We start from the raw sequence: 24,717 nt of genomic DNA, 5'->3' as shown, positions 1-24,717 counted from the left end.
GGGAAGAGGCCTGGGAAGCTGTATGTGTGACCTGCTGCCCGCAGTCATTTAGTTCATCCGCTGCCTCTGGGCGGGCTGTCTCTCAGTTCTGCAACAGATAGGACCTTGGGCCACCAAACAAAAGCCTGAGTCCCTTTTTTCTAGCAGGGCCATTGAGAGTGTGTCTGAGGTTGGGTTCTTTTTTTTTTTTTTTCTCTTTTTCTTTTTACTCACCACTATACTAAGGAGGATGAGGTTGGGTTCTTTTGTCTCTTCCTGCCTAAACAAACACCTCTGGGTACCTCACCCCTCCTGCCCCATGTGACAGCTGGCATCATCCTCCCTCCTCTCTCCTGCATAGCAGAGAGAGCACTGGGCCAGGAGCCCAAAGCTGCATGACCTCTCCCCTGTTCCCACTCTCTCCTCCCCTCCTCCCCTTCCTCCTCAGGGGGTCCTGGGGCTCTGTGTGTATATGTATGTATGTGTGTGTGTGTGTGTGTGCTTATGTACCCGAAAGCAGGTTGTCATCTGTCAAGAGCCGTGTGCCCAGGAAGGGCTGTTGTCTCTCTCCCTCCCTTCCTTCCTTCGCTCGTTTGCTTATTCTTCCCTCCTGGAGGCACCTTCCCCATTGGACCTGTAATAGTCTAACTCGTCTGGACTCCTGGCCTTCCTGATCCACCCTTCTCATCTCCAGCCCCATTCCTGCTCTTCCTCTCCCTTTACATGTACATCCGACAGCCAAGCCAGTCCTGGAGGCTTCCTGCCACTTTCCCTGCCCCCCTACCTTTGCTTCTGCTGGGCCTGTCACCTGGGATGTCCCCTCCCTACCATGGGTTCAAATCCCTCCTGCCCCACTAGGCTCAGCTTCTAGAGCCACCTGCAGGGAGTCTTCCTGGTTCCCTGGGGTTTTCCTCTCTGGACTCTAAAGTCCTTTGTCAACTCTTCTCTCCTCCCCACGTTTCCTCCCCCCCCCCCCAAAGTGGTTGTTTGCTGCTCCCTTTGTCTCTTCCTTGGAGCTGTGACACCCAGGGGGCAGCACTTTCCAGTTTACAAAGTCCTTGAGGTGACAGGGCAGTGTGTGTGGCTGGGGAGACCGAGGCTGAGGAAGAGAACATGACTTATCCAAGGTCACATGTTGAGTAATGGGCAAAGCTGGGGCAGACTGGAGCCCAGAACTCTAGCTGCTGAGGCTAGAGCTGCCCCCAGCCCAGTCTGCTCATAGCTGGGGAAGGGGCATCCTCTGCCTTCAGTCCTGGCCCTAGGGGGATGTCCAGACGGGTGGCAAGCATTGCTGGAAGAAGCAACACATGTCTGGGAAATTGTCCGTTTCCCTCCATCTGGTGTGGAGAAAGTTGTTTTTCTCAGAAATAAAAGTCAGTATCAAGCACCATTCCCAAGGATGCTCATGGCAGCCAGAGAGGATGCTGCACTCTCATTGGTCAGCAGGGTGGGTCCAGGAGAGCTTGACTCCCAGGGCAACTTCAGGGATCATGGCAAGGAGATTTCTGTGGAGACAGCTGCAGGTGTAGAGTCTGGCCCTGACTTGGCCTTGCAGGCATTGGTGAAGCCTACCTGAAATAGGGGACATTCAGCCTGGGTCTGGTTGTATGAATAGGAGTTTTCCAGAATGGTTGAGAGAGAGTCTTCCAGGCAGAGGGAACAGTGTAGAGAATAGTGTGGCTGGAACAGTGTGAGGTGGGGCCTGGATAGCAGGGTGTTGAATGCCAGGTTAGAGCTTGCACTTGATCTTATGGGGCCTGGGGAGCTACTGACAGGTGTCCAGCAGGGATGGGACACAGGGAAATGCATTTATTAGATGGGTCCCTCCTAGGGCAGAATGGAGGATGCTTGAGGAAGAGAAAACTGAGGCCTGGAAACCAGGCAGGGGTTTCCTGCAGTGGATATTGATCAGTTGACCGTTCATTCATTTAGCGAGTGCCTACTAAAGCCCAGCTGTGTGTTGGCTGCTGGTCTGAACTTGAGTGCAGGAGCCTGTATGGCTGTTCAGCCACATGGGGGGCACTGCATGCCAGACCTGGGCACTCAGTGGTGACTCCAGACTAATGGGGAGGCAGAGCCACATCCATATCACTCCTATGAAGCAGAATGGGTAAAGACTGGCCCCCTGGGGGCCATGGGTGACAAGAATGGAGGCTTTCCTGACTGGGAGCTTTTTTCCCTGGGAGGCAAGATCCGTGAGAGCTGCTGAAGGAGAAATGGATCAGGGTGGGGGATGGCATCTCAGCTGAGGAAGCAACCTGACCCAGGGCTCAGAGCTGAATTTTGGCGTCACTGGAGATGCTGACAGCCTGGAGTGTGGGTGGAAGGGACAGGGCAGGAGGGGAGTGAGGTAAGAAAGGCATTTGGGGTCCAGAGCCGAGAGAGCAGAAGGGTGTGGGGGTGGTGCTCCTTGGGGACCTACTGTGTGCAGGAGGCGGCTCCTCTTCCCCGTCGCTCAGCCGGCCCTGTGTGTGGCCTGTTTGACTGATGGGGTAGACCGGCAACCTGCAGGGGCAAGCTGCCCTCCCGGGTGGGAGACCCAACAGGAAGTCTCATCATTGGTGATGTCAGGTGGGAGAATTAGAAAGTGGCTGGCCGGCTGATGGAGTTAGGCCCCTCCCGGGAACTGAACACACAATTAGATTTGTACTCGTGCCTGGGCTTTGGCTTCCTAGTCAGAAGCGGACTTCGACCTGCCCCCCTCAGACCGCGGCATGATCCTGTTGGGAGACAAATGGCCCCATTTGTTTTCCTCAGAGAGAAATCAATACATCTTTTTAATCAGCCAGAATGTCTTCTTGCTAATCTCTCTCCAGCTTTCCTGTGGGGCCACCTTTGACGTTTCTGCCCTCTTGGCCAGGTGCAGCCGCGCCCTACTCTCCTGGTCTCCCTCTTCTCTCCCCACGTTTAAATCTCAGTGCTAGTGCTTACTGCTGTGTGATGCTGAGCGAACAACTTGGCCTCTCTGTGCACTCTTCTATCTGCATGAGCGAGCAGGAGCAGGCTCAGCTGACTGAGAGGGGCTGATGAATGTGGCAGCTTGGGGTGCTGCCACATGAGAGCACCAGGGTGGAGGTGGACAGAGCCGGAGGTGCCAGGGGCTGTGCCTGGCTTTTCCTAGCTTCGTCCCTGTGTTACAGCAAGATAGTGACTGTGGACTGATTGTCCCTCAGGGTCCAGTCTGGGCTCTGCCAATTGCAAGCTTGGCAATTTCAGGCAAGTGGCCCCTCTCTTCAGGGTCTCAGTTTCCTTACCTATAAAATTGTGGAGGTGAAGAGGTTGAGCTATATTAGTCATTTCCAATCAGGGTGATTTTGCCCCCCAAGGAACATTTGACAATGTCTGGGGACAGTTTTAGTCGTTACAACATGGGGAGATAGGCTACTGATTTCTAGGGATAAAGACTGAATACTGTACAGTGCACAGAACAGCCTTGCACAGCAAAGAATTATCTGGCTCAAAATGTCAGGAGTGCTAAGGCTGAGAAACCCTGGCTGGGGTGGCCTCTGAGGTATTTATTTATTTATTTTTAAGATAGAGTCTCATTTTGTTGCCCTGGGTAGAGTGCTGTGGCATTGTAGCTCACAGAAACCTCAAACTCTTGGGTTCCGCCCATCCTCTTGCCTCAGCCTCTGGAGTAGGGGACTACAGGTGCCTGCCACATGCCTGGCTATTTTTAGAGACAGGGTCTCACTCTTGCTCAGGCTGGTTTTGAACTCGTGAGCTGAAGCGATCCCCCTGCCTTGGCCTTCCAGAGTGCTAGGATTATAGGCGTGAGCCCCCCACAGCTGACCCTCTGGGATCTTTTGAAGCTCTGAAACAGTAGGACAGGGTAGATTCAAGGGCCTGGGGTGGTGGGGACATGCTGAGACTGATAGTGAGAATTGCTGAAGGAGGACAAGATGGGAGTACTGAGTGCCAACCTGAAGATTTCCTGTGGTCATACACACTTAGGTTTAAACCCTGGAGCTGCCAGTTACCAGAATGTCACATTCCCAGCCATCTTCCCAGACACCTACCTACTCACCTGCACCCCTCCATCCATACACACACTCACACACCTTTGCTCCCTATCCACTCTTCTTTGGTTCATCAGCCCATACATCCATTCTTCCACCCACCCACCCATCTATCCATCCACCCACCCACACATCCACCCATTCATCCACCCACTCATGTATTTATCCATTCACTCATCCATTCACCTATCCATCTATCCACTCATCCATCCATACATTTATCCATTCACCCACTCACTTCTACCCACCCACTCCATCCATCCATCCATCCATCCATCCATTTGTTCATTCATTCATCCACCCAATCTTTACATTCAAGCATTTATCCACTTACCCTCCCAACCATTTACCTGTTCAATCCATTGACCTCCACTACCCAAAGGCCCCATCCTCACCCTTCCATCTACACATCCATCATCCCATCTACTCATCCATCAATTCATTTGTTCAGCAAATGCTTGTTGATCACCCCACCTCAATTTCTCAACCATTATGCACCTGCTAAGTGTCCAGCAAAACCCTGTGATGGGCACCATCAGTGTCCCCTTCTTCTGCTTGTATAAGGCCTTTTGTATCTGACTTATTTTTCTCACCTTCTGCTGTGAGCTCCTTGAGGACAGATTCCATGTCCCATTACTGCCTGTCTCTTCCTTAGGCCTTGGCTTTCAGCCCTGCACATAGTAGGTGTACAATAGAGATTTCAATGAAATGCATCCTAGCAGACAAGTTTGGAGTTGGAGGTTGAGTGGACAGAGATGAGGCGGGAAGGTGGTTAAGAGCACTGATACAGAGGGCCTTGAACTCTGTGCCAAGGAGTTTGAAAACTCTCTGGAAGAAGGTGGGGAGACAAAAGGTTTTTGGTTTTTAAGGGGCTCTCTGGTTGCCATGGAGGGATGTATCATAAGAGGCAAGGCTGGAGGAGGAAGCTGTTCAGAGGCTCAAGAAGGAGAGAGCAATAGGATGTAGAGAAATGGGCAGAGAAGAGGGACACAGATGATGAAATGGACAGGTCTCAGAGATGGATATGGGGCAAGGGACATGGAGGCTCCAGAAGGTTCTAGCCTGGACAACTTATAGGATTGATTGTGGTAGGGGCACCATTCATGGGGTGAAGAAGTGCCCGGGGAGAATTTGGTGGCCCGGGGAGTACTTGACCTGTCCCGTTTTGGACACGAGGAATTTGAGATTCCCAGAAACATCCCAGAGTGGTGTCCAGGAGGCCTGTGGCTCAGCAGTGAGAGAGCCTGGGCCTGGGGCAGAGATTCAGGGTTGGTCAGCTGTGACCGTGGAGGCTGTGGAAGTAGGTGTGGGGTCAGAGAAAGGAGAGGGGAGACAAGAGGGCTGGGCATCTGAGGAGACCCAGCATTTAAGGACGGACCTGTGAAGTAGGAGGGGTACCAGGCCAGGGGCACCCCAGGGGAGGACAGTTTCTAGAGCAGGGGTTTCCAGGGCAGGGGTGTTAGCTGGGGCTTTGGGAGCGTGGATGGTGACAAGTAGCCTGTTTGTTTCCACTGACCTCTAGCTGAAATTTAGCATTTTTGTCTATTATGAATGAAGAAAACAAACCACAGTATTTATTAGCAGCTCCTGCGACTATCACCGTAGAAATCACCAATATTTTCATGTCACATCATGGTTGTTGTAGAGCTCTCAGAATATCATTTACATTCCTCGCTGTGGCACATGGTCACGTAGTGTCAGAACCACCACGGGATCTTATTTATTGCGCTGACAACAAAGCACATATATGTCTCTTTCACAAAGTCGTTTTTAAAAAATATTTTGATAACTATTTTTTAACACAAATGGCTTCCTTTTTAAACCTAAGCTTCTTTGTTTTCCTAAGTTTTTTTCTTTTTCTTTCTTTCTTTCTTTCTTTTCTTTTTTTTTTTTTTAAGAGATAGAGTCTTGTGTGTTGCCCAGGCTGAACTTGACTCCTGGCTTCAGCCTTCCTCTTGCTTCAGTCTCCTGAGTATCTGGGACTATAGGCACGTGCCGCTGTATCTGGCTTATTAATTTTAAGATTTTTTTTTTACATTTAAAGTTGTTATTCAGAAAAGGGGCTCATGAACTTCTTTTCTGAGGCACAGAAAAGGTTAAGACCCCCTGTTGTAGGAGAGTGGGGTCCCCCCAGGGTCAATGCTTCTAGTCTGATGGGTTGGGGTGGGGTTAGTGTGCTGCTGTGTCGGTGTGCACACATGTGAGTGTGTGCAGATGTGTGAAGGGCTGCAGTTCTCCCTGGAATGCACATGAGAACACGGGTATGTGTGGGGCAGGCAGGGGAGACGTGTGGTAGAGGACGGGTCCCCCGGGAGGCTAACGGAGGATGTCATCTGCTTTTTGCCCAGCCCCCACAAGTGTGTGTCTGCTTGTGGTATGTGAAGGGCAGGGACTTCTTTGCCATTGTGGGCCGGGCGCAGAGGAAAGCTTCATTGAGAGGGCTGAAAGAATGAATGGTGAGTGATGGACATTAAAAAAGGAGAGGCTTAGCTGGGCGTTGTGGTGGGTGCCTGTAGTCCCAGCTACTTGGGAGGCTGAGCCAAGAGAATCTAAGCCCAAGAACTAGAGGTTGCTGTGAGCTGTGACACCACAGCACTCTACTGAGGGTGACAAAGTGAGACTCTGTCTCTAAAAAAAAAACAACAAAAAACGAAGAGGCAGGAGTTGAGGATGGAAAGGCAGGCTGTGAATCTCTTCTGTGCAGAAGTCCCCCTTAGCCTCCTTGATGCCTCCAACTGATGGGGATCTTACTCCTTTATGAGACTGCAGATGGGCCTGAGTAGCTGCTCCAGGTAGGGCTTTGAGTATGGGAGGGACACACACCCTTGCTCTTAAAGGGCACACCCTGTTTGGGGGTGAGGGGTCCAGGACAGACCATACTCTTTGGCTGCTTATAAGGGGGCTGTCCAGCACTGTGAGAGCCAAGAGGAGGCATCTGCATTTCCGGCCTAGGAGTCAAGGGAAGGACTTCCCTGCCTGCATACTTCTGCATGGGTGGGCTCCTAAGGCTGGGTTAGCCCACAGGGAGTGGGACCCCAGCCCCCCAGGGGCCTGCCTGGGCCTTCTCTTTGCCAGGGACTGAAGCAGTGGCATTTGGAAAATGTCCTTGGCCAGAGCTTCTTTCCTGTGGACCATCCACCCCGGGTTTTCTTCCCAGCTGGCAGCCTGTGTTCCCTCACTCCCAGTTGCCTCCCCCACTCCGGCTGTTTGCTCTGGGTACTAAAGCTTACTGGGCATCTGGGAGTCAGAGACTTTGGGCAAATCCAATGAGTTCTCATCAGATGGGGATTTTGGACTGGCTGCAGTAGTTCACGCTTATAATCCTAGCACTCTGGGAGACTGAGGCAGGAGGATCGCTGATCACTCGAGGTCAGAAGTTTGAGACCAACCTGAGCAAAGCAAGACCCCATCTCTACTAAAAATAGAAAAAATAGCTGGGTGTTGTGGCAGGTGCCTGTAGTCCCAGCTATTTGGGAGGCTGAGGTAGGAGGTTGCTGTGAGCTGTGATGACGTCGGTGCACTTTACTCTGTCTCAAATAAAAAGAAAAGATGGGAATTCTGAAAGGTGGGGTCTAAGGGCAAGGGTAAGGGAACAAAAGAGGGCTCGCTTCCTGTGCCCTCTTCCAAGGGCTCTCAAGACACTGAGATGCTGGAACTTACATGTGTAAGCGGAACTGATGAGTCTCAGCAAGGGTGTGTGTTACGTGGGGAGCTCCCTGTCACTGGAGGTGTAAGCAGAGGGAGGCCTAGGGCCATCTGCCTCGCAGGTCTGTTCACTTCACAGAGCAGCTTTCTGTCCCAGCTCAGCCTCTGTGTCATCTCGGGCAAGTGTTATCATCTCTAGACCTTCATTTTGGTACCTGTAAAGTGGGTGTAAGGTCTTGTGTGTCTGCCTCCCCGGGCTCCCTGGGCACAGGGAGAACAAGTCCTAAACAAGCATTAGGAGACAGGATGGTGTCAAGTTCAAATCTCGAATCTTGGCTGTGTCCCTCCCTAGCTGAAGCCTTGGGCAAGCCTGTGAAACAGGGATGACCCCTCCCTTGCCGGATTGTTGTGAAGGTTCCCGTGGAGGTGGTGACAGCAAATGCCCAGCAGGTGCTCATGTTTTTGTAATAGTTGCATATTTATTTTTCCTCATAGGAGTAGAATTTCATCATTTTTTGTTCCAACATGCATGCAGCTGAGTGCATAAGTCTTAGTGTGCGGCTTGAGGCATTTTCCATGAAACCTCTCCTGTGGTCACTCCCAGGCCAAGAAGTGCATGTCCAGCCCCTGGAAGCTCCCTTGCTGCTCCCGCCCATGGGTACTCCTTGGGGTTACTGCTATTCTGACCTCCCTCACTGTGGATGGACTTTGCCTGTTTTTTAACTTCGTGGAATCGGAGTCATACGTTTTCTGCTCTGTGGTGTCTGGCTTCTGTTCCTCACCAGAGATGCATCCACACTGTTGCAGGTACCAGCAGCTTGTTCTTTTTCACCACTGAGTAATATTCCACCACACAGATGTCCCACGAGGGTTCTCAGTCGTGGCCTACTGAAATCTTAGGCTGGGTTGTTCTTTGCTGCGGGGGCTGTCCTGTGCATTGTAGCAGCATGGCTGGTCTCTAGATACCTGCTAGATGCCTACCTTCTACCTCCCCAAGTTGTGACAAGCAAAAATGTCTCCAGGTATGGCCATATGTGCCCTGAGGGACAAAATCATCCCTGGTTGAAAACCACCACCCTATCCCTTCTGTTGTTGATGAATGGCCAAGTTGGGGCTGTTACCAATAACACTGCTACGAGTGTGCTGGGATATGCCCTTCTGTGGGCTTATAGGAGCATTTCTCCTGGGTACGTACCTGGAGGGTGGCCCTGCAGGTCCTAGCATGGGCCTGTGCTGGGTGTCAGTAGATCCAGGTAAGCATTATCCAGAGTAGTTGTTGTCCATAAACATTAGCTGAATGAATGCGTGAATGAATATCCTCTTACCAGGCACTAAAGCATAGTCGTTATTCAAAAATGGTTACCACTATTGCTATAGCAGTTCTACAAGGCCACATATTACTACAGAGTCCTGGAACTGGGACACTTTGGGCATCTCCAAGGAAGGAGCTGGGCCTCAATGCCCCTGATGCCCAGGCCAGGTATACACATAGCAGGTGGCCCATGGATGCCTCAGAGGAGCACAGAACTGGCCCAAGAACTGGGATCTGGAATGTCAGACCTATGATGGCTGGAGGCCTGAGCCCCCATTCTTGGGTCCACGTGGGACCAGCAGGGGAAGGACTCTTGTATCAGGAGTGGTCCGCCCTTCCTTCCCCCTTGGTCTAGGAGGACGTATCCCCAACCCCCTTCTTCCACTTGATTTATTTAAACAACTGAGACATATCCTGGGAAATGGATCAGATTTCAGATTTGACAAAAATAAAAACAAACTTGGCCACCCCTGCCAAACCCAGCACTCCCGCCCCCACCCAGCCTCCCAGAGCCCCCTGAATTACAGAAACTGTGACTGTCAGCCTGGCTGCGAAAGGAGGGTGGTGGTCACCATGGTAACCATGCAGGCCTCTGGCTCAGCTCCTGGAGAGGAGGCTGCCCTGCGGGGCCTAGGCACTGCCCTTCCACATGGCCACTCTTCTATTTGGGAGCTGGTTGGTTGGAGGGGGCCCTTGGTGTAGTGGCTTCCCTGGTGACCCTGTTCCCTCATGCTCTACTCCCACCTTCTCAAGCCTCAGCGACTGAGGCGTGGGGTTGGAGGAGCAGGTCCTCATCCAGCCCAGCCTCTTACTAGCTGGAGGACCTTGAGGCAAACACCTCCCTTGCTGGCTTCCCTCCTACTTGCCCCTTGTAGGTAAATTCTTCCTCTTCACCACAGTAGGGGCTCAATATCCCCCTTCCTGGCCACACTGGCCATAGCACAGGCCTGGGCAACCCACAGTGGCATAGCCAGAGCAACTGATGGCTGGGCTGACCACTGACCCAGGCCCAATTTCTCCTCGCCTGGCTGGGACCCTTGGAGGGGACAAAGTGAGCAAGAAGGAGAAAGCAAATATGTCACTAGACATCTATCAGTTGGGAATCCCTCGTATCCCAGGCGTTGAACCCAGGGGCGGCAGAGTATGTGGTTGAGCACCTGGGATTTGGAACCAGTAAGAGGTGGTTTAAACTTGCCACCTGCCACCTACGTGACCTGGAAATAGCTATTGTCAGCTCATTTTCCTTATCTATAAAGTGGAGGGGATGATAGTATCTGCCAGTTTGAGGGGGACTTTGCTGAAGTTCCAGGGCGACCTTGCTCCTTCCCAGGTCTGGTTGCCTGACTGATTCTTTATAAAGGCCGAGTGGGTTCAGCCTGCAGCAAGGCAGACATCAGTCAGAGCCGATTCTTTTTCTTTCTTCCCAAGGTAGTATTAAGCAATCAGCAGATAATACCAGTGTGAGATTCTTAGTCCTCTCCTGGTGAGGTGGATTTTCCTTTTTTCCCCAAAAGCCCCCAAATGGGAGTCTCCTGGCCCTGTTACAAGAGAGGTGACAAAGTGAGAGGCTATCTCTGCTGACCACCGTGTGCATGGCAGAGCCTGGTCTTACAAGGGCACGGGTCTGTGTTCTAGGGGCCTCTGGGGGTAGGTTTAAGGTTAAGTGAGATAGTGCCCTCTGTTTGATCAGACATTCCTTCTCAAGAATCCTTACCAACTGTCTGAGATCGTCGCTATTATTACTGTTGTTAACCTGGTGCCTGACACACAGCAGGCACTCAATAAATACATGCTCATTCATTCCCTGCTTGGCTCCCAGGCCCCTGTTCCCCAAACTTTGGGGGGAGTGAGCAGGAGGGGATAAGTGTGGGAAGTGGGGGGTAGGCCCAGGCCAGGCATGAGGTGCTGGTGGGGGCCCTGAGTTCCCAAGGACCCTTCGGCTGGTTTTCTTCCCAGGCCCGAGTGCTCAGGATGGCTTTGCCTGCCAAGGAAACTGTATTGATTGGATCACCATTGATCTGTTTCTCCATCTGTGTTCCTCAAAGGCGCTTAGAACTGTCCATCAGGGATCTAATCAGCTTAAAAGGACGGTGGCCATGTGGCCATGCCTAGTGTGACAGGAAATGTAGGGCTTTGCTGTGGATTTGAAAATCCAGCCGTGTCTCAGGGACCCCCCAGTGGGCGGGGCGTCTGCTGTCTGAGTGCTGCTCCTGCTCCGGGGCGTCTGTGTAGCTTGGTCAGGTTTCTGCCTCTCTGTTTCCCATCAGCACAATTGGCTCAGTTGCTCCCTAAGGACTTGGGCAGGGGATGCTCTGTGACAAAGGTTGAGTGAGGGTTTGGTGAGTGAAGTAGGTGACATGGCTGGGTTCCAACTGCATGGCCTCTGATGCTCATCTAGGGGCTTTGAGTCTACTGTGGGAGGCAATAGGGAGCCATTGAAGACCCCTTGCCCTTGTGTTGCTAGCATCCTAGGCCAGGCCTGCTCTATTACAGAATCTTGTATCCCCCTTTTTGGCCTCCTTTCTCCCTTAAGTCGTCCCAGAACCTCATGGCTGTGCTTGCCAGTGCTCTCAAAGAGTTCCTCGACACTTGTGACTAATGGCAAAAGCATTAGGCATTGGGCCAGGCTAGAATGGCTCTGCCAGAGACCTTGACTCCCTCTGACAACCTCTGGTCCTATGCTACATAGTCTGGTTTAACTTCAAGGAGGGCTGGTGCCTTTGATGCCTGAGATGCAGGGAGCGTGTCAGGAACCGTGGGCAGCGATGCCAGCTCTGGCCTGACTTCTGAGCCTCCAAGGCTCTTGGAAGAGGCCCAGCCTCTGCCATCTGGGATTTTCCCTGAGTGCCTCTGGGCAGGGACTGAAGCTGTATGTCCCTGAATGCTTGAAGCTGAGCAGCCAAAAGATAAGGGCCATTCCATCACCCTTTGGGGCCTCGGTGCAGTGGGCAAGGCGGGGGAGCTACAGAGGCAGTGTCCTGTAGTGTTTTGAGTCAGATCACCTGGGTTGCCCAGGAAATGTGTGACTATGACAGGTCATGTCAGCCCTCCAGGCCTTCTCCTTATTACTCCCAATGGATTGTGATAGTTAAGGTCATGTCCCTAGGTTCCAGCACATAGGAGTCTTGGTTACTGCAAAGTCTATTACTGTGATATATGCTAGACAAGGTTAGGGGGAGCACCACTGGAGAGGAGGCTGTGCCCCCTCCTTGTAAAGGGTGAAAGGTGCATTAGGGAAGCTTCAAGAAGAGGTGACAAATGAGCTAGGTTGTGAGAGAGTCTGCCTGGAGGAGAGAGTAGAGGGAAGGAAAAGGCACATGCAAAGGTGTGCTTGGGGCCAGCAAGAAATTCGAGGCCAACCAAGAGATAAGACTGGAAGAGTTCATTGAAGTCAGAGCCTAGGAGGCCTGGTGTGTCAGGCTAAGAAGGGTGATGGGGAGCCACTGAAGGTTTTTGAGCAGGAGAGAGGCATAATCAGAATTGTGTTTTAGGCAATGGCAGAATAGCCTGGGGGCAAGAAAAGCAGGCTCTAGTTTTGTGTCTCAGCTCCACTCTTTTCTAGCTGGTGACCTTGAGCAAATATGTTCCCATTTGTGCCTTGGTTTTTTATTTGTAAATGGACTTATAATAGAGCAGTGAGGATTAAATGAGATAACACTTGCAAAACGCTCAAATGGTATTGGGCACTCAGCAAGTGCTTGGTTATTGTATGGGGAGATTGGAGCAGCAGAGACCAGAGCTGGAGGCTAGAGAGGAAGCTGGTTGGTGCAGGGTCCTGGTGACCAACACTAAGAATGACGGAGGGGAAGCGATGGGTAGGGACAGGCCTTACTTCACAGTAAGCACTGGCCTTGGAGTCCTCTTGGCCTGGGGTGAACCTCTACTCTGATACTTCCCGGTTGGGTGACCCAGGAGATGCCCCTGATTTCTCCAAGCTTCAGTTTTCCTTATCTGTAAAATGGGCCTGCCGACACCCACAGCTCAGGGTCCTGGTGAGGAAGAAGCAGGGGCCCAAGGCTCCCAGAAGATATGGGCTAAGTGCCCTTGGAACTCAAAACTGGCAGGAAGGGAAGAGGGAGCAGAGGATGTGGCTGAAAGGAGAGGGCGCTCAACAGGCGGGGGAAGACAAGAAGGATGGGGATGTTCGCTGGTAATTAGAACGTTTGAACTTCAAAAAAGTTAATTAATGATGAAGCTGCTGCTGGAGCTATGCTCAGGCTAGAAGGGGGCCCTGGCAGTGACTGGAATTAATTACAGGCTATGGTGGGAGAGTGGCAGCAGGGTTGGGGGACAGGAAGGAGCCTGGCTGGGGCGGGGAGGTGCTGGGAGAGGCAGGATTAAAGGCAGCAGCCCAAGGTGAGCAAGGGCCAGGAGGTGGGAGGGCGGTTGCCATGGAAACCAGGTCAGTCTCTCAGTAGGCTGTGGGTGGGGTCTGGCCAAAGGTTTGGTTGGTGTGGCTATGACAGAAACTAAGAGCAAGGGCTTTGAAATTGAGGGGTGAGAGTTTTTGTTTGGAGACACCCAAAGGTCAATGCATGTCAGTGGGCAGAGATTTACAGCAGCTCCCCTAATCCACGGGGTACACATTCCAAGACCCCAGTGGATGCCTAAAACTGTGGCTAGTACCTGATATAGCCTACGTTTTATCCTGCACGTACATACCGATGATAAAGTTTACTTTAGACACAGTAAGAAATCAACAGCAACTAATAATAAAAGAGAATCATTATAAAAATATGCTGTAATAAAATTTATGTGAGTGTAGTCTCCCTCTCTTGAAATATCTTACTATATCGTACTCACCTATTTTCAGCCCTGGGCTGACCTTGGGAAACTGACTCAGTGGATAGGGAGGGACTAGTGTGTTTGTTCATCTAGCAGACATTCACAGAGCTCCTTCTAGGTGCCTGTCAGGGCTGTAGGTGTGAAGTCCTAGCAATGGGGAAAAACAAACAGCAAGTCGACAAAGCAGCTCAGGTTGTGAAGAGGGCATGGTGGGTGTGGAAAACTTGGGTGGAGTCTTCTTTGAGGTGGTGACAATGAAGTTATAGGGTTAGCACTTGGAAGGGTAACAGCATGTGCAAAGGCCCTGGGGTGGAGTGAGCCTGCTGTGTGTGTCCCAGGAGCGGCAGGAGACCAGGGAGGTGGGACGGGAGTGAGCCAGGGCCAGGGCTCACTCCTCAAAGAGACAGGGAGCCATGGCAGGCTTTTGAGCAGGGCAAGGAGGTGATCTCATTGGTGTGTGGTTAAAATTATTATTACTTTTTTAGAACAGGGTCTTGTTCTACCACCCAGGCTGGACTGCAGTGGTGAGATCATAGCTCACTGTAACCCTGAATTCCCAAGCTCAAGCGATACTTCTGCCCTAGCTTCCTGAGTAGCTGGGATTACAGGCATATGCCGCTGTGTCTGGCTAATTTATTTTTATTTGTAGTAGAGATGGGGTTTCACTATACTCCCCAGGCTGGTCTTGAACTCCTAGGCTCAAGTGATCCTGTTGCCTCAGCCTCCCCAAGTGCTGGGATTACAGGCATGAGCCACCATATCCAGCCCCTACTGATGCTTTAACCACATTCTGTTGGTGCAGGGAGAGTTGACCAGAAGGACAGAGCAGACCCAGGGGGCCAGTGGGGAGTCTCCAAATTCAGAGACTATGGGTTTCCTGCCTGAGACCCCAGAATGGGTCATAGCTAGGACTGGAGTTCACATGCAGGTTGCCTGGTCCTTTGTCCTGTTTGCTGCTTTTACAGTGCCCGAGCTGTGTTTCTGTTCCTGGGGGCTGTAGCGGGGATTGTGTAAGCAAGTTTGGTGAATTCTATCACCATCTGTCCCCTTAGAGAAGGACAACTTACTCCTAGCTGTGCTATCACCGCTAAGGTCAGTCAGACGTCATGGTCTGGAAGTTCACCTATGAGTCTGACTTTAGTCATTCATGCTGTTTGTGGAGTAAGTCCGTTTTACCTCAAGTTGTTATCTTTTCAAGTAAGCACAGATTTTCTGAGGCCCCAGGACTCAGTCAGGGTGGGAGATCCCAGTTTGGGAGGTATGAGCAGGCTTCAGCTTCCTCATCTGTGTAATGATGCAAACTCCAAGTTCCTTTGGGCTCTGACCTCCCTGGCTCTGTGACTAGGTGGGTTGGGAGTGGTGAGACAAGACATGGTATTCTAAAACTGGTCAGGAGTTGGCCAGGGAGGGAGACAGGAGAGTGTTTGGAGGTGCACTCAGTCGGGGTGAGGAGGGCAGCCTGGCCAAGGATCCGGGAGGGGAACCCCTTTACCCAGCTTCAAGCTAGTGCCCCAGAGGCTTTGCCCAAGGCTGGGTGAAGAGCCCCTGGTTGCAGGGGACTCTCTGCCTGACAGGCCTGATGAGACTCAGCCCCACCACCTGCTTGGCACAGGGGCTGGGGCTGGCCTAGGCACGAACATTCCAGAATCTACCCAGCAGTGGGTGAGGAGAGGATGGGGCATCCAGCCAGTCCTGACCACCCTGGAGGGCTTTGTGCAGGCTCCAGACTCAGGCTTTGGCAGGGATGGAGGGGACATGGGTTGGGGAAGGGAAGGGTGGCCAGAGAAGGCAGGTAGTGATAGTCACCGGGAAGTGGTCAAGGTGGAGATGCTGGGTGGGCTCAGAGATGGCTGGTTAGCCTGGCTTCTGGGGATTCTCAGGCTGGGGTAAGGCCAGGGCAGTCCTGGAGGGGACAGATTAGTAGAGTTTGGGTCCCTTGGTGGGCTTGGCACACATGGCCCTGTTTGTTGTACTGGGGACAGGCTGGCTTCAAGGTTTATTAAAACTTGGGCACTGACTTATTTGAGGCTCCCTGAGCTGTTTCGTCCTTGACTTGTTGTGCACATGGTTCGAGTGTGTCAGCATGCTGGTGATCCTGCTGAACTGCGTGACCCTGGGCATGTACCAGCCCTGTGACGACATGGACTGCCTGTCTGACCGCTGCAAGATCCTGCAGGTGAGCAGGGTACACCCACTCCAGCGCCTGCCACGTGCCACCCGCACCTGCTACACCTGCCACACTCAATCCGCTGTCCTCGTCCTCACTCAGCTAGTCCTTCCTGTTTCCTTTGTAGTCCTCTTCTGCCTTATCCCTTCTCCCTCCTGGGGCCTCTGCCTAGTCCAGGTCCCCATCTCCTCCACCTGGAGCCCTCACCAGCTCCTCCTGGCCTCTCATCTCATGAGGATGGCTCCGCATCCCCATGTATCCCTGTAAAGCACAAGTGACCCCAACACCCCTCTGCCCTTCCTCCTCAGTGCTGCAGCCTTGGGCCCTGTGGGGGTGGCCCCCTAATTTCACCTCCTGCTCTCATTTCCTAAGGTCCTGGGTGGGGCTTAGCCTTTGGAACCTGGGATGGCCCTGGTGCAGGGTGGGGTGTTAGGGTCATATCCATTTTTCAGAGGCCAGAGTCCTCCTGGGAGGAACTACTTTTTGCCTCTGGGTTTCTGCCAGCCTCAGTAGTTCCCATGCAGCACTGGGCTGCAGACTATCTGAGGGCACGTCTTAAAAATCCAGACACTAAGGCTTGGCACTGTGGCTCACACCTGTAATCCTAGCACTCTGGGAAGCAAAGGTGGGAGGATTGCTTGAGTTCAGGAGTTTGAGGCCAGCCCCAGGCCCTGCGCCTAGCTACAGCCTGTTAACCTGGTGGTGAGTTCAGTGAGGACTCATCTCTGTGTCCTCCTTACCACCTGCCTATGTTCTAGCACACAGTAGGTGCTCAGTACCCTATTGCTGAATTGAATTGACTACAGCCCTCACTGATCCTGGAAAGAGGAATTCTACTCAGGCCCTGCCCTCAGGAAATATAAGCTTACCTGAGCCCATGCTCAGGGACATCTGTGGGGCCTCCCTTCAAGCAGAGGAAGGCAGCACTGAAGCCTGTGCCCAGTGCTGGGTCAGGGAGTGGGGAGGTGTCAAGCTTGTTTTGAGACAGCTCCTTGACCCAAGTTTCAGACTTGCATTCTGCCACTTATCTGCTGTGTGACCTGGGGCAAGTTGCTTAACATCTCTGAGTCTTAATTTCCTCATCTATAAAATGGAGTTACCCATGGGGTCCCTGTGAGAATTAGAAGAAAATTCAAGTCATGTGTCTAGGCCAGCATATGGTAATTATTAGGGAGATTCTAAGAGAGACCCCTGTTCCACTGCCACCTGGGGCTCCTGTCATTACTTTTGGGGTTAGGGAACAAGTAGAATGGGCTGTGTGACTTTGGGCAAAGTTATTTCCCTCTCTGAGCCACAGACTTTGTCAAATGCCTGCTTTGGACCAGAGTTTCTGAGGTTCTCTTCCTGCCCGGAGGAATTTTGGGGTCTTCACTCTGTGGCTCTGACCCCTGCGTGCTGCTCTGCAACCTCACCCTGACGCTTGCCTCTTCCGTCCTGCCCCTGCAGGTGTTTGATGACTTCATCTTCATCTTTTTTGCCATGGAGATGGTGCTCAAGATGGTGGCCCTGGGCATTTTTGGCAAGAAATGCTACCTCGGGGACACATGGAACCGCCTGGATTTCTTCATCGTCATGGCAGGGTAGGTAGTGCACATCAGACAAAGTCCAGTCTTTGGTGGCCATTGGACATAATTAGGTGACCTGTGGGGCTTCTTAGTGATGATGATGCAGCTGTGTGGTGATGTGGGGCCCTCCTGGACCCCTGGGTGAGGAGTGTCCCTCTGCTGAATGGTGGGACAGACAGACACTCCTTCTTGGTAAGCCACATGTCCTCCTGCTCCACAGCCGAGACTGGGTCTATGGTAACTAGCTGTAAGACTTTGAGAAGGCCACTTGACCTCTCTAGGTCTTTATTTCCTTATCTGTAAAATGGGAATAATAATAATAATAGTAGGTACATCAAAGTGAGCACCTGATAAATGTTAGCTGTTACTATTATCATTATTATTACTGTCCTAAATCATTTGGCAACTCAGAGTTCCATCACGGAGTGGAGCACTGTCTGTCTCCAAACTGTTATTTCTACCAACACATGAACTATAGTCAGAGAGGCCAAGTTACAACTTAGTCCACTTGGAGCACCTTGGACCCTGCTCTGCGCCTTGTTCCTCCTTTCCTGGGTCAGACCCATTCATGCATCTACCAGCCAACCAGGAACTGAATGAGCTCCTGCGAGGTGTCAGGGCTGTCCTGGATGCTGCGGGTTAGGAAGAGGGAAGCCAGGTGCAGGCCTGGGCCTTCCGCACTTGTAGTCTGGAGGGGACAGCTACCAGCTGTGTTGGTGGGTTGTTTCCACAGACCGGGACAAGGGCTCTGAGCAAAGCGTTACTGTTTGCTGAGAGCATTTAACACAGGGGCCCCACAGAGCCAGGTTGGGGGGGGTGCCTGAGGGCTTTCCTGGGGAGGTGACACACAAGAGCTGAAGGATGAGGAGGCATTAACCATGCCCAGCCATGGGACAGCAGGCTGGCACAGGCTGGAGGCTGTGAGTGTGTATAATGCTGTAAGGAGGTCTGGCCTTGAAGATGAGATGGCAGCAGCGCCAGGATAGGTGATCAGATGTGGGACTCCTCCCGAGTACATGCTAAATTCCACAGATAGTTTCGCATGTTGTCAGTAGTTTCTTAGATCCACCTAGAAGTTGTGCTGGTTTCTCAGCCATGAGGTACCCTCTTTGTCAAGTTCTCATTCCAATTTGGCTAGAGAACTTTCTTAAGTAGTTTTTTAAAAGAAAATGCATTTGGGCAGGACACCTGTGGCTCACACCTGTAATCCCAGCACTCTGGGAGGCCTAGGCAGGAGAATCACTTGAGGTCAGGAGTTTGACACCCCCACCACTACCACTAAAACCAGAAAAACTAGCTAAGCCCTGCGGCAGGCACCTGTAGTCCCAGCTACTTGGGAGGCTAAGGCAAGAGGATTGCTTGAGCCAAGAGTTTGAGAGGAGCTATGATGCTGTGGCACTCTACCGAGGGTGACAGAGTAAAACTCAGTCTCAAAAAAAAAAAAAAAAAAAAAAAAAAAAAAAAAAAAAATAGTTTGGATAGTGTCATTTTCCAGTCTTGCCTGTCCAAACACATGTTCCTCAGATCTTCAAGTGTGAGGGTCAGGTTTATTGCCTGCTTTGTGGAATCATTCAGACCTATCGCAGGTAAGTTCAGAGTGAAGGAGAGCCCTTCTCTTTGGGAAGATAACCTGCTTCTTCCTGCCTAGACCTGTGCGGTTTTCTCTTTACCCTCAGAATTCAGACCTTTCTCTGGGGTGGATCTAGGTGGGCCATTAGAGAATTCTAGATGCATCCATTCCTTCAGCTCAGAGAAAGGTTCTTTTTCCTTCTTGGGCTATGGCCTGTTCTTGTCTGCTCTTTCCTGGAATTGTCATTAAATATCTGTCTCGCCTTCATCTTTTCTCCACATCCTTCTTTGTTTCTTTCACAGATTTCACAGAATCCCTTGACTTGGTCTTCTGACTCACACATGGGCTTTTTGTGGGAAAAGCAGTGTCCCTTTCCCCTCCTCCTGCCCCTGTGGGCTTGCTCATTTCCTCTGTGTCTTTTTAATTCTCAGGAGGGCTTTTTATTCTCTGATTTCGTGTGTCCAGAGCACCTTGTACCTGGTTCTTGTTTCACAATCTCCTTATGGGTAACAATTAGGCTTCTTCAAAGTCCTCTTCTGATTCTGGAAGTAACCTTACGACAAAGTATAATTTCCGAAAGATAAAATGAACGACCCTCACACGAGTCTGAGAATGAGCATCTATCACAGATTCGTTCAGCTCATTAAGGAGGAGAGACCCAGCAGGACTGTGATCAGCAGAGGTAGGAAACAGGCATTGCAGAAAGTGAGGGGGAAGAGTGCAAGGTTAGAATCCAAGCTGATTAACGACCCACGGGGTAATGAAACCATAACCTTTGGGGTTAACTTCTCTATTGGGCAGAAATCGTGTACCACTTTGCCAGATAAGAATCTACAAGCTAATGTAATTTCATGGCATTCAGACCTTTTATTAATAAGAAATGGTGAATCAAACAAAGGTATATTCCCCTAGATAATTAAATAATCTTTAGACAGGTCTGTTACATTATGTTCCAGATTGACATTGTGGGAAATACTGCACACCTTTCGCTGAATTTCCAAGTTCTGGGGTAATATTTCCTTACCCCTGTTTCAGGGAAATCCTTTTGTTCCTCTGGCTTCGCTCCTTTCCCTGAGTGCCCCCGCCCTGCCCTTTTGACTCCAAGCATCTCCTGTATTGTTTAGTGATTCCCAAGCATCTCCTGTATTGTTTAGTGATTGTATTCTGCTCCCTGCCCCTCCCCTTTTTTTGAGGCAGAGTGTCACTCTGTCACCCTGGGTAGAGTGCTGTGGTGTCACAGTTCACAACAACCTCAAACTCCTGGGTTTGAGCAATCCTCTTGCCTCAGCCTCCCGGGTAGCTGGCACTACAGGCACCTGCCACTATGCCCTCCAGCTATTTTTTTTTCATTTTTAGTAGAGATGGGGTACTTGCTCTTGCTCAGGCTGGTCTCTAACTCCTGAGCTCAAGAAATCCACCTGCGTGGGATTCCCAGAGGGCTGGGATTACAAGTGTGAGCCACCTTGTCTGGCCTGCCCGCTAATTGTTATAAATAAAGACTATGAAGATCTCAGCAGAGCAGAGTGAGGGGTCAGTTTGGCTCCAGCATTGTGGCGAGGTCTGGGTTTGACATTTTTGCTAGGTCCTCAGAATAAGGGTAGGATGGGGTGGGGTCTGCAGGACAGCATCTTCCAAAGCCCAGGAAGGGCTGTGTGTGGGGTTGACATGCGGCTTGTATGCAGGCCCCACGCTTGGGTTCATGTTCTGCTGTCACCGTTTTGAACTTCTTAGCTGTTTATGAACAAGGGGCCCTACATTTTTACTTTGCATTAGGCCCCACAATGATGTAGCTGGTTCAACTTGGGGGTCAGGTTCAATGCAGTCACGAACACTCACGTGCCCAGCCCCGTGCTGGATGTGGGGTTTCAGGGGAACCAGACCTATCGCTATCCTCAAGTTCATCCCCATCCTTTGTGCCTCTAGACAGTGTGGGTGGAGAGGACAAGATGGAAAGTCACAGCCTTGGGCTCCAGAGCCCAGCCCTCCCGTCCTGTTCCCATCCAAGATCTGTCCCCATAGCCACCAGGGCTTGGTGCTATAAATGTTCTGTTTCCAGAGTAACAGGCCTGACATCCCAAGGATGCTTCCTCCCTTCCTGCCACTCCCCTTCCCCAAATTACGGGCTCTTTTTTCAAGCTCTGGAGAGAGCCATAGAACCTCTGAGTTGGAAGGTTCCTTGGAGGTCACAGCCTTCACCTCCACACCCCGTGTAACTACCATAGCACGCTTAACTGGGTCCAGAGGCCAGCCCTGCCTGCATGCTGCCACTGTGGGAACTCAGCACCTCACGAGGCAGCCAGTCTCAAACTGGGACAAACTAATGTTCAAGAAGGCTTTTTCTTTCACTGAGCTGAAATGTGTCTTCCTGTGGCTCTCACCTGATGGTACCCTGCATTTACTTATTCACTCGAGAAGTCAACATTTATTGAGCACCTACTGCATGCGTGGCCTTGTGCTGGGCAGTGGGGATGTGAAGATGAGCAAGACAGATGCCCCTTGTGATTTCACAAGCTCATGGTTTGGAAAACATATATAAAGCAGATCATCGTGGATAAATTCCCACTTGGGATCCATGCTGTTGCAAAGAAGTATAGAGGCCCATGATGTCATGAACTAGAGATTTGATTTTAACTGGGCAGTCAGCGTTTGCTGCCCCATGGGAGAGACCAGGGGGATAAGAGCTGGCCAGGCAGAGGTAGGGGAAAAGGGGATCTCAGGTAGAGGGGGCAGTATGCTGGAGGCCTGGAGAGGGTGTTTGAGGAAGGAGGATTAGGCGGGACTTGGAGCCCAGGGTTAGTGCCAAGAGGTGAAACTAGAGAGGGGACAGGGACTTGATCACATGGGGAGGGCCTGGAGGCTAAAGGGAGGGTGGCTCCTATCCTCCCTGAGTCTCCCCTTCCAGACAAAAGGTCCCCACCCTCCCACCATCTGTCAAAGTGCACCATTTCTAGAGGCCTCACCTGTTGGACTGGCTTTAGGCAGTCTTGGCCCCTGGCTGGGGAACTAGATCCCAGTCTCCCGAGGATGGCTTATGGGATAGAGAGAATGGGCCACCCATGCCCTAGCAATATGTAGGATTGTGGTGACCTGTTCCATGGCCATCCTCCCTTCCACCCCCAGGCCCTGAACACCCTCCAAACCAGGTCTCTCCCACGCTAGAACTAAAAGTAGGTGATTTTTAAAAACCCAAATACCAAACTTTGCATTTATTGACATTAATTTCATCTTACAGTGGCTTTTTGGTGTCCCAATTCAGCCACTCATTCCACTCACTTCCTGTGCTCGTCCAGTCCAGGCCAGCAAGCCTGTGGCCCCTCACTGGTGGCTCTTCCAGGGTGTGACAAAGCCTGGGAAATAATTTCTACCATGTATAGCTGAGCCACCTCTGTTTTATCACTTAAGCTACACTTTTCTGCCTCAATCCATTAAGAGGTCATGAAATATTCAATAAATTCTTGTTGAACCTGAGATGGTCTTCATCTGGGTACCTCTGCTGGTGCATTGTGTTAGCGGTCTTCTTCTTCCCCCACCCAGAAACACAAAGTGGCCATTGGCATCTGTGGGGAGGAGCCTGGGTTCCTCTGTTACAAGCATCTCCAAGAATTCTGATGCGACTCTCTAGGGCGAACCAGGACTGGAGGGTGGGGCCGTAGGGAACTCTCCAGGGCTGGGCTTGCCAAGGGAATGGCGGTGAGGGCCCTGCCTTGTATGAGTACAGGGAACAGGAGCTGCCTTAAATCTGAAAGCTGGTGAAAGCTTCTGACTGTGACAGCCCAGAGGGAGTCTGGTGTGGACAGCGGAACAGCTGAGGGACGTGTGTACACAGATCAGGAATGGGCAATGCCCCCACTCCCCAAATGTGTGCTTGGCCTTTCACCCCTTCTCCAAACTAGTGGCCTTCAGTGTGCCTCAAACTTCAGGGAGCAACAGAATCACTGTGGCACATGATAAAGTGCAGATTCCTAAGCCTCAGCCAGGAGATCCAGATCCAGCAGGCATGGCAGGGCCTAGGAACCTGCCTTTAAGTGGCCCTGATGCCGGTGGTCTGGGGGCCCTTCATCTGGAGCATGGGAAGGTAGAGTCAGGATTCCCAGTTTGGGAGCTGCAGGAAGAGGCAGGGCACGGGGAGGGCTCGGTCTCTGCATCTGCCTCCAGGATCCGAGAAAACTCTCATGATAGGTACAAGTACTTTGTGAGCAGAACAGTGGGGGTTCCATATAAGAATTTCTATGATCATTAATAATATTAATAAAAATAGTAATAACATCAATCAGTAACTTAGCACCTGGGCCAGGGGGTGGGAAGGAGAGGCTGGGTCAGGATTTATCATTCTTGGAAGCTTCTCCAGAATGCAGGCAGAGAACAGCTCCCCCACCCTAACTCTTACAGGCTCTTGGGAAACAAAAAGTCAGTAACATTGTTCCTCAGCTCCAGACTAGAGCTTTCTAAAAAGATCAGGCAGACATGTCCCCTCTGTGGCTGCTGACTGAGAGTTCCTTTTGTCCAGAGTGCCCCATCAGTGGGACTTTAAAAAGCAAAGGGAATTGACTCCTCTTAGGCCTCATCCAGGGGTGTAATAAAAATAAGAATGTTGAGTGTTTGTTGAGTGCTCATCATGGCCTCCTGCTGTCCACTTGTTTAATCATCACATGAGATCTGTGAGGGCTGTGGTCACTTCCACTTCGCAGATGAGTCACAGCAACAGAAAGTGACTTGCCCAAGGGCACATCCGGTATGGAACAGAACCAGGAGTTGAGCCCAGGGAGCTTGGCTCCACCACCTGGGATAAGATCCCTGTTCTGTGTGACTTGCTTGGTGTATTTGTCAGGAATGCATTTGGCAGCAAGTAACAGCAAACCCAACTGACAGTGGCTCAAGCAAATCCTGAGTGTTTTTTCTGATATAACACAAAAGTTCTGGTTCCTAGTGATAGTTCTGCAGTGTGGGGGCTGACATCCTTGTGATTTTCCAGGCCTTTCTTTTATGGTCACAAGGCGGCTGCTGAAGCTGTCTGTGGGTGTTGCATCTGAATTGGAGGCAGGAAGGAAGGGTGAAGAGAGACAGGGCACGTCCACTTGGATCAGGAAAACAAATTTTTCTTTATAAGATCCCTCCCTTTCTTGGCACCCTTGGCTAGAACTGGCTCTCATGGTCATCCTTAGCAGCAGCAAGGCTAGGAAAGCAGAAAATATCACTGAATTTGGCTTAAGCAACCAAGAGTTGTTCCCTGGGGTTAGGCAAGATCAGAAGAAGAGAGAATGCATGGGTGGGCAACTCTAAGTCTGCCACATTTCTCTTCTTGGGCCTTGGTTTCTTTGTCTTCTGCCAAAGCTGTGGTTCTCCCACATCTGCAAGCCCTTGTTAGAGCCTCTGAAACTCTTTCTGGGCTGCTGGGGCTGGGTCTGTGTCCTGCTGAGAGCAAGCTCCACAGAGGTCAGTGACTGTCAGCAGGCCCTGCTGTGGTCAGGGGAGTCAGAAGGTCATTGCTGGGGCTGTTTTCAGAAGCCTTTGGAGCTGGCCTCCTTCCTGCATGGTTCTGTGTGCACTATTGGTGGGTCAGGGAAGCAGTCCAGGCACCCTTCTGACCTTGTCATTGACTTTATACTCTGATTTATCCTGGTGCTAGGAGGGATGGGCCCAGGCTAGTCACTGTCTTGGAGTCCACTTTGGGGGAG

General features: G+C 51.4%; 1 protein-coding gene across 1 annotated transcript in view; it reads left to right on the top strand.

Annotated features, from left to right (window-relative positions):
* CACNA1I (calcium voltage-gated channel subunit alpha1 I) overlaps positions 1-24,717 on the top strand; it is a 98,797-nt gene that overhangs the window by 5,766 nt on the left and 68,314 nt on the right. Inside the window, exons 2-3 of the mRNA XM_003783181.1 lie at positions 15,805-15,916; positions 17,354-17,487. Of these exons, the coding sequence (XP_003783229.1) occupies positions 15,805-15,916; positions 17,354-17,487 (246 nt within the window). The remainder of the gene's footprint in view (positions 1-15,804; positions 15,917-17,353; positions 17,488-24,717) is intronic.

This window comes from Otolemur garnettii, unplaced genomic scaffold (genome assembly GCF_000181295.1).
Source record: "Otolemur garnettii isolate 467f Iridium unplaced genomic scaffold, OtoGar3 scaffold00007, whole genome shotgun sequence".
Taxonomy (NCBI): domain Eukaryota; kingdom Metazoa; phylum Chordata; class Mammalia; order Primates; family Galagidae; genus Otolemur; species Otolemur garnettii.
This window is presented reverse-complemented; position numbering and strand designations above follow the sequence as displayed.